The sequence below is a fragment of the Girardinichthys multiradiatus genome, chromosome 20 (assembly GCF_021462225.1).
Source record: "Girardinichthys multiradiatus isolate DD_20200921_A chromosome 20, DD_fGirMul_XY1, whole genome shotgun sequence".
Taxonomy (NCBI): domain Eukaryota; kingdom Metazoa; phylum Chordata; class Actinopteri; order Cyprinodontiformes; family Goodeidae; genus Girardinichthys; species Girardinichthys multiradiatus.
In genome coordinates, this window is record NC_061812.1 from 31,152,283 (window position 1) to 31,162,394 (window position 10,112).

Genomic DNA, 10,112 nt, shown 5'->3' on the forward strand with positions numbered 1-10,112 from the left:
GAGCATCTGTGAACATCAATTTTTAAGTGTTGCCACAGAATTGGATTTAGGTCGATACTTTTGTGGCACACTTAACAGATGAATATGCTGTGTTTTAAAGCATTTTATTGTTGCTGTGGCCATAGGTTGAAAGTTGTTGTCCTGCTGGAAGGTGAACATCAGTCTCAGTGTAAAATATTTTGCATCCTCTAAAAAGTTTTTTTTTTTCCAGGATTACGCCATACTTATCATCCAATTTTTCATCAAGTGCGATGCCCCCTCTGTCCCAGCTGAAGAAACGCCTTACCAAAGCATCTTCCAGCCACCACCAAGTTTAATTTTGAATGATGGTGTTCAGGAAAATGTATAGCGATTGTTTTCTGCCACACATACCATTGTGCATATGAGCCAAAACATTTGATTACAGTCTGATCTGACCAGAGCAGCTTCTTCTACATGTTTGCTCTGTCTCTGGCCTGTCTGCTGTGTTCTTTGGTTTTCATGATGATGTTTATTCACCGATGTTCTCTAGCAAACCTCTGAGGCCTGGATTTACACTGAGATGAAATCCCACAAAATTGGAACTATTTACAAATGTGGTGACTTCTGAAGTCAGCAGGTTTCAATGGATTTTATTTAGATGTTTAAGAGTTAAAGGGGTTGAATTAAAATGCAGGCCATACCTCAGAGTTTTATTTGTATATAACAAAGGAAAACTGTGATTCCTTTGACTTTGTGATTCCACAAAATTATGCTCTACTTTGTGTTAGGCTGTCACATAAACTCCACAGAAATACATTCAATTTTGTGGTAACATGACAAAATTTAAAAAAAGGTTAAAGTTTAAAGAAACTTTGGTAAGTCCCGCATCATCTAGATGGTGACACTAAATCATAAGTTCACCACTGAAACATTTGAGACAATCTGCTTGTTTGATTACATATGACAAAACATCATTATTAATACCCTAAAAATAGAAATTACAGGACCTCTGACTACCCTACCACTGGTTTACTGATCATCCAGGGATTAGTCCTAATGTAACAATGTATCACCAATAATTACATGGTTGATGGCAGATGCCACAAACCACAGATGTGGGTTAACATTCACATAAACAGTATGAACCAAACAGCCCAACAATATATACATTAATACAAACTGCAGTGCATTATTAGTGACAGACATAAACAAATTCCAAAAAAGTATCCAGCTAATTAAAAAAAAAATCATTTATTTGTTTGTCTCGTGTACAAAATGAAAACTCTATATAAAAATGTCATGCTTACAATAACTGATAATTTGTCCTGCAGTTAAAGTTTTTATCTATATACATATATGTTTTTAATGAACTGTCTTTTCTATATGAAACGGATTTTACTCGCACAACAAATGCTGCAACAAGAAAAGTATATGAAGTGTCCCAGTGTGCTGCAGCTGTAACTGGATGTTTTTAAATGCAGGAGACATTGTGGTAAAGTGTCCCATATTATTTAGCACCAGATAACGTTTATTATGAATTTAAATACTTCACATAATACTTAATACACTACTGATAAACATCTATAGGTTAGGGAGGAAATTACAGCTATTCATATTTTCTGCTGGTGGATCATAGCCAGGTTTTATGTAGAGCTTCAAAATGCAGACAGAATAGGCAAATCACTAAAAAAGTTCATTTAAACTTAAACAGGCTGTTTATCAGCTAATCAAGACAGAGAACCTGGCAGGACTGTTGAGATGCACAAGCAAGACTCTCATAATGCTCCGCCACAGCAGAGATTGGATGCAGAATGGATACCCTTTGAGAAGCCATCTTCACCGCATGGACATTTGTTCCCACCAGCCAACTAAAAACACTGATATCAATCATGTCTAAAATACATTTTTGAAGAGCACAACAAGGGTTTCTCTCATACTGAGTCCTATTTTGGACACTAATGTCTGTTTTAGGGCTATTTTAATTAATGGTGTTAGACTTCAATTTTATTACCTGCCTTTTTTCTAACTGTGTTTATTTTCACTGGTCTTAAAACCTGGCTATGATCAAGCAGGGTGAAATGTGAATACCTGTAGCTTTTTCCTAGTCTTTAGATTTTGATCGGGACTGTATATTATATATCAGAATTAACAGAGTAAACAATAAGAAATATAGGAGAAGACACATAAAGAAAAACAGAAATAAAAGGTAAATAAAAGGGTATAAAGGTCAATGATCCTCACAGCAAAAAAGGATCATGGTCACGGAAGTATCACGTAATACACAATATATTAAAGCTTCTAAACTGATTTATGAGTACAACATGTAATCATGATGAACCGACGGCTCTTAACTAAATTAAATCAATGTTTTCTGACCTTTAAAGGACTCTCAGTCTGAAAAAAATGTCTTAAGTTTCACATTTAAACAATCACATTTGTGTGCTTGGTGGCATCACATTATATCACTGGGTCTACACTGGTTTGGTTGTGGCACATTTCGCTGAAGAGTAGCCCAATTTTGAACATATTTGGTTAGATCTGGATGCTGGAAGCCTTGCGCAGACAGAGAGCAGACTCTAAAGGGATATCCTCCTGGCTAATCTCGTTCCCTTCCAGTCGCAGTGTTTGCAGTCTGGAGAAATTCGTCACATCCACGATGGAGCAAAAGCTTCCCAGAGTGAACTCTGCAACCACAGGACAAAGGATGGGTGGTAATGGCACACAAATCACCTAAATAAACCTATCAGCAATATCAGTACCCAGATTTCTGAAAAAATATAAATAACGGAACAATGACTTCTAAATTTATTAGAAGGTTCAAGAAATACTGTGAGACTAACTTAAAATAACACAAAATGTGTGTAAATATGCCTGAAAGGCCCTTTACCTTTGATCTGATTGGCTTGCAGGTAAAGATGCTGCAGTGTGGTGCTGACAGTAGGGATTCTCTCCAGTTTGTTGTAGCTCAGGTCCAGCTCCACCAGTCCGGTCACATTAAAGGTATTGGACGGGATCCCCTTGTTTGTTAGCTGATTGTGAGACATCCTTACATATTGCAGCTGAGCTAAACCCCCCAGGAAACCCTCGGGTAGAGAGTCAATGGAGTTGAACTCCAGGTAAAACTGGTGCAAATGTTCAGGAAGAGCATCTGGGATCTGCAGCAGGTAAGAAAACATTTGATTTGCATGCCGTCATTCAGACACAAGGTAATTCAAAGGACTTTGTAGGAGAAAAGAAAAAAACAGAAAACACAGATAAAGAAAATTCACATTAAAGACTAGAATACAAAAAACCCAATAACAATAAAATTACACTTTTGTATTGAAAAAAATAGGAGGGCAAAATGCAAATTAAGAAACTGAACAGTCAAGACATAAAATAATAAAATTAATGTTGGCCTTTATGGGAAAGCTGCAATAAACAATATCACCCTGCCATGCTCTGTAGTTCAACCTCAATGAGTCCCGTTGAGTGATTATCTCTAACCTTTCATTTTTGGCAAAGAAAACAAAGATGTATTTCTCCCTTAAGATGGAGGAAATTCTAACCCATCCACAGATTGCATGACTGTAAAGGACTTTGTTCTTGCGGTGCCACAGCAAGATAGAGCAGTATTTCATTGGTATAGAATTGGTAGGAGATGTTGTAGCATTCTAATAAAACTCAAGTAAGGAGGAACATGTAGAAATTGAATAAAAGTGCCCCAAAAATAAAGCCCTGAGGAACCCCAAATGTGATCTTTGTTCAGATTTAAAAAAGAAAACATTTTTACTCAGTTTTTAATCAAAAATTCAGACGTCCAAGTACCTTTATTAGTTTGTTGTTGCTGAGGTCGAGCAGTGTGAGAGATTTCAGAGCCTTCAGTGAGGTGCCCATGTCTGCGATGTTGTTGTCATGCAGATGCAAGATAGTGAGGTTGTCCATTCCTTCTAGATCTGTTGGGATTACCTAGACAAGAGCGAAAATAATTTGAAAGTCGGTTATTTCTCCTGTTACACGGCCAAAGCAAGGAAGAGAACGAAAAGTGGTAGTTTGGGAATATAAACAGTGTAAAACTTTACCTTTCCAATCCTGTTATGGTCAATCCTAAGGTCCCGTAGGGAGCGAGGAAGGTTTGGAGGAATGCTGGTCAAGTTATTGTGATGTAGAAATAATCGCTCCAATCCTTCTAGCTTTAAAAATACCTAAAATTAAATAGCGTTTTTGTAATAATGGTATGGAAGGTTAACATCTTTACATGCAGAGTTTTATATGTTGTTTGTAATTATAATGCAGTTAAAGGGGCTTTTTGGTTAAATCTAGAAGACACTACCTAGCTTATCAGAGAGAAGAGAACGTTGGTCTTTCCAGTTTGAGATTGTACCAACAGGACCACTTAAGGAGACTGTTATGTAACAAATGAAATTTAGGTGCTGAGTGCCAATAATGGCCGGTAGGAAAATGGAAACAGGACTTCTTAGGGAATACTACCAAAATGAGTTTCTTTTTGACACTCTTACAAACGCTACTTTTTTTTGGAGTGCACGAGTAGTAGTTTTACTGTTATTTTATAACCTAAGCCTGCTTTAAACAGAAGGTAATTGGTTGCGCTGGATTTTATTTATCAGTTATAGATTAAAGGAAAATTAATACAAAGACATGCCAAACTTTTTACATGTTCATTTGTAAAAATGTTGAAAATAATTTCCAATTTTTCTATTTCCCAATTATACACTACTTTGTGTTGGTCTGTCACATACAATCCCAACAAAACTGGCTGTAATGTAACGAGATGTGAACATTTCAAGGGGTATGAATACGTTTGCAAGCATAACTGTAGCAGACTTCAAGGCAAGTTGTAATGTTGGAATTACATCACAAAGTCTGTGGCTTTTGCATCCCAAGCTGATGTCTGTCTGCAGACCCCACTACTTAGTCCAAATTTGCTTCAGAATGTTTTAAATGAAGCAACATGGCTGCACATACAAAATATGTAAACTAAACTGAATTATATTAACTTCTCCCTTGGTTTTGGCTTTTCTCTTAAGAGAACCGTTTAAATCAAGGATTCGTTAGATTTTCTCCAACTGCAAAAAGAATCAATGAACTTCTGTAACACAGACAGGAAAAAACTCAAATGACACCCTGACAGACATCTGCCTGCCATCTGTCAGCCTTTCAGACTGGCATCACTGCACTCAAGCTCACACACACATCTGGGCATGTCTGTGTGATCACATGTGGGTTACCTCCTTGCTGATGGCATCAGATGTCAGCTGATTGTGATGCAGAAAGAGCCACACCAAATTAGTTGCGTTGATCAGAGCGGAGTCAGGCACAACTGAGATGGCGTTGTGTTGGAGGTACAGGTACTTGATGCGGGACGGAATGGATGGTATAGCGTTCAGGCCCCTCCCATCACAGTACATCGCCACAGGGAATGTCGGGGGGCAGTCACACTCCGCAGGACAGGCGCCTCCTGTTGTATCTGCCTGCAACGAGCCAAAATATTGTGCTTGGCCGTGTCGGTGAAACAGCCAGCCCAGAGGGTCCCATCCATAAGAGAAGCAGAGTGGAAGCAGGGCAGACAGCAGGATTATAGTCTTCAGACGCATTTTCACAAAGCACAAAAATCTTCACAGTTGCCTGGCACAGAAAATAGAGAGAATGCATTCAGAGTAAGTTTCCTCGGCAAACTGAATTAAATTGTGGAGATTGTTTTCACAAACAGGTTGATATAATAGTCAAAACACCAGAAAAGCCAATTAAAATACACTGACATGCCTTGTTCAAACCCTAGATTTTTATGATATAAAACAAAATGAAATCAACATAAATTATTTTGGGTTTTTCCCACTTTGAATGTGACATATATCCTGTATCGTTTAACTAAAAACTGCTGTAAAAAATAGAAGTTTAAACAACTTGGTGGCATAAGTGTGGACACCCCTAAACTAAAACTCCACTGAAAACCCTTGTGATTCAGTTTCATCGCTTTGAGTTTACCCCTACTATCAATTACAGTGATTTTGACTAACCAGAAATAAAGTTTACCTGTCCTTGTATGGTTTTTTTCTGATTTGCTCATTTGCATCTGTTAACTAAGACCATATCTTGTCGAGAGGTTGCAAAAGATCAAAAGGATCTCATTGTACAAAGGTCTCAGTAAGGATAAGATTACCAAAACATCCACAGTATTACATATATTTACACCACAGCTGAGAGAGTCATTAAACATTGTTGAAATAAGGAACAATAATGACATTACTAAAACTGCACTTTTCTCCCTAACTGATTGAAAGACAAGGCAGAAAAAGGACAGAAAGGGTGCTGAGTGGCTGGCAGCAGCACTGAGGGAGCTGCAAGAATTTCTGGTTAATGCTGGTTGTGTTCTTCATGTAAAAATATCCATTATTCTTCATCCTCTTCATGAGACTGTCCTACAACAACAGAGTGTCTTCAGTCTGAGGCTTCTTCGGATCTGCTGTAAGATGGAGCGCTACAGGAGATCCTTCCTGCCCACAGCCATCAGCATCTACAACGGTTCTTTGAGGAAACCCTCATAATGAGCTACAACAACATTTAATTTCCCTTTGGGATTAATAAAGTATTTTTGAATTGAATTGAATTGAATGTTTGTACTAATATCAGAGGCAGTAAGTTGTTCCTTTCATTCGTACAGTTTTGATTCAAAACCTTCAGCAGAAGATGTGGATTTTATTTTTTACTATTGGATGAGAGTCAGAGCACATTATCAAAAACAAAAATAGAATGGCCTGATCAACAGAAAATGAAAGTTTTGGAATGGCTTAGCCAAAACCCACAACTGAATCTGACAGATTATATGTGGGGTTGTCTGAAGAGGACTGTGGACAAGAGATGTCCTCATAGTTTCACAGATTCTGGAAACTACTGACTTGATAAGATGCGTGAAGCTGATAGACAAAAAGGAGAGACCAAGATGATTCAACAAAGTATTTGTTAAGGGGTGTGCACACTTATGTTATGTTGCAGCTCATTTATTTATTTATTTTTTCCCCTAGCATTCTTTTCAGTTAAACTGAACAGAATAAATGTGACAATAAAGGAAAAAAAGTTTTGAAATTATTTTCTATGGCCTTATTTTTTATGTCACAAAAACCTGGGATTTTTACAGACATTTTTATACCCTTTATATCCTCAAGCTGCTGTTCTCAACAAATGTTTTGCTCCTAAAAGGCTTTCATGACTCTCCTACTGGGGTTAAATGATCAATCAGAGCCATTAACTTTGTTTTTGGACATGTGAGTCCACAGAAAGGCACATTCTTAGCAGTCTTAATCCACAGGGATGCTAAAGTGGAAAAATATCTGAAAGTTCCAGATTTGCAAATGATTCTGAATGTTTTCTGGAAATTATGTTAGATTAATAAATTATTTTATTTGATTTTGTATAAACTCTTGTGAGAAGGAGGTCAGCTAAAACCCATTCTTTTAAATGCAGTTTTTGTTCTTTCATATTTTTTACGTTCATATGGCCATATATTAAAATGTTCTCAAGAGCAACTTGGACTTCAAGCACTTTAATGTGTTTAAGTGTGATGGTGTGTGTTTTATGCGTTTATTTAATTAATTTTCAAAAAGTATATTAATTTACCCAGTAAAAAAGTCATTGAGGTCAGTAAAATGTTGTACTTGAGTGCTCTGCCAATTGCACAATGAACAGAGCAAGTTACAACGAACAAACCACATTCAGAATGAATGTTTTCAGCCCAATCAGTTAGGTCAACAATCTACAGACAGATGTTTCTGCCTCTAAGTCATTGAGAAGGCCGTATGTTGGTACAGGCAGAAAGAGAAAATGCAGTGTTTGTGCAGTGTTACAAGGAAACACTGCACAAACACAGTGTTACAAGGAAACACTGCACAAACACTGCAGTGTCCAGTGGAGGACAAAAAAACTTAATCTGAAAGTCAGTTCTTTAAGAAACCAGACAATAAAACAACATAGGCATAGGACCTGAACCATGCCTAGTAACAAAATGCCCAAAAATACTTTGGAGCTAAATTGGGGCCATAAAGTTTGTTCAAAAGAAAGAAATTTGAACCTGAAAAATAAAAGTTTGTTCAAAAGAAAAAATTTGAACCTGAAAAATTATTTTGAACCTTCCCCTCAAAAATTTTAAAACTGGAAAAAAGTTTTGCAACTGAAAAAAAATGTGAAACTGGAAAAAAAAAGTTCAAAACTATTTTTCAGATTAAATTTTTTTTTCGCACTTGTGATATACTCCCGCCGCTCAGTCTGGCGGTTCTTTATGTTGAGAGCATGGGAAATCTCCAACACGGACTTAAAATGCTGTGCAAATCTGTCAAGATCATGTTTTCTCCACTGAGATGCGCGTCGTGTATTCACGTAAACTGCTTCTATCGGTGAAGCATGTTATCATTCAAAACCAATCACATGCATATAGAATATTGATGATGTGTTACAGATAATTCCAGTTCCCATGGTCCCTGAATGCAACAGCTGTGAATATATTGTTCAGCCGCTGTGTTGAGCTGTCAGTCATGATTCCGCAACCCCGTGATCTGAGGCCCCGACCCCATGCCAAAACAGGGCCAGAAGTTTGAAGCCAAAAAAATTAAATCTGCAAGTTCGAAAAAAAAAAAACTTGAATCTGAAAAGTAGTTTTGAACTTTTTTTTTTTTTTCCAGTTTCACATCTTTTTTTTTCAGTTGCTAAACGTTTTTCTAGTTTTCAAATTTTTTGGGGGGAGGTTCAAAATAATTTTTCAGGTTCAAATGTTTTTCTTTTGCCCCAATTCTATGGCCCCAATTTAGCTCCATAAAATCCTTCTAAAAGTTGCTTTACTAAGTTGTCCATAAGGTGTTGACACTACACTGATCCCCTCAGTTTGGGAGGATTTTTTATGTCTGAATAATTTATGGGTCATGAATAAGTTTCCTAACAGTAAAGCTTGAACTGAAATTACCAAAAAAGCAGAAAAAGTCCAAAGTAAAGGTGTGCAAGACCTTCAAGGAGCCTTGAGAACTTGCTGATCAAAACTAAAAAAAAAAAAAAAAAACACCAGAAAGTCTGGTAGCTTAGAGGAAAAGTTTAAAAAGGTTTTGTAGTTATTGTAGTTGTGCAAAAAAAACAAAATACAACTCTAGTATAATTGTATTCATTTATCTCCAGCCCTAATCAACCACTGACACATGCTCCTTACCTGATCAGAGACTGGACCTCCTTGTCCCTGCTCTTTCAGTGTGCTCAGGAGTGGAGAGGACAGAGAAAAACACTTTGTTTAAAGAAAACAACATTCCCCCCTCCCTGCTCTCCTTTCCGTTATGCCAGCCCTCACCCCACCCCTCTGTCTGTTCTCCATCTGCTGGTCACTTACTCCCCTTTATCCAGTCGCCTGCACCCCGCTCCGCTTAATTTAGGGCAAAGTCAACAGTGAAGCTCACATGCGTATGATGTGAGATGCAGCGAGTGTGAAGGATTGTTCCCATATGTGTGCCCCTCACGTTCCCCCTTTCTGTCAGCTGAATCTAACTGCTTTCAAACACTTTGGCTCATTGGATCAGATCATTACTTGCTGAGGGGAAAAAAAGCTGGTTTCTATAATAAAAAGGTTGAACCAAACCACACATCACTCATCTAACATGTTATGTTTGCAAACCTTGGCAGTGTCAAGAAAAAGATTAATGTAACATGTTAACAAACATAGCAAATAAACTCTGTAAAGGTATATAATAAGCACAGTGATTTCAATACCTTGCGAAGTTATACCTCTTGAAATAGTTTTTACTTTTTTCAGATACAATCTCAAACGTCATTGCTTTTTTATTTGAATTTTATGTGATTGACCAACACAAAGTAGTGCATAAATGATCAATGATTTTTAAACTATTTTACAAAGACAAATCAGAAAATTGTGCAGTGCATTTTTATTCAGTCCCTTTGAGCAAACTTGTGCAAAGCCGATATGTCTCTAAGAACTTTGAACATCTAGAGAGTGAATTTGTTCCCACTCCTCTTTGCAAAATAGTTCAAGCTTAGTCGGGTTGGCTAAAAAAGTATCTGGCAGCAGCATTTTTGAAATTTTGAGGCAGATTCTTGACTGGATTTAAGTCTGGGCTGTTCCAACAAAGGTGTCCCCACAGTATCCCCGCAGATTACACACAGGA

General features: G+C 37.3%; 1 protein-coding gene across 1 annotated transcript; it reads right to left on the minus strand.

Moving 5' to 3' along the window:
• Positions 1 to 591: 591 nt before the first annotated feature.
• fmoda (fibromodulin a) lies at positions 592 to 9,276 on the minus strand. Its single transcript, XM_047348762.1, has 6 exons — positions 9,149 to 9,276; positions 5,190 to 5,586; positions 4,023 to 4,145; positions 3,769 to 3,909; positions 2,849 to 3,116; positions 592 to 2,645 (listed from the first exon to the last, which is right to left on the minus strand). The coding sequence occupies exons 2-6, from the start codon at positions 5,553 to 5,555 to the stop codon at positions 2,494 to 2,496; spliced, it is 1,050 nt and encodes a 349-aa protein (XP_047204718.1). The 5' UTR covers positions 5,556 to 5,586; positions 9,149 to 9,276; the 3' UTR covers positions 592 to 2,493.
• Positions 9,277 to 10,112: the final 836 nt, after the last annotated feature.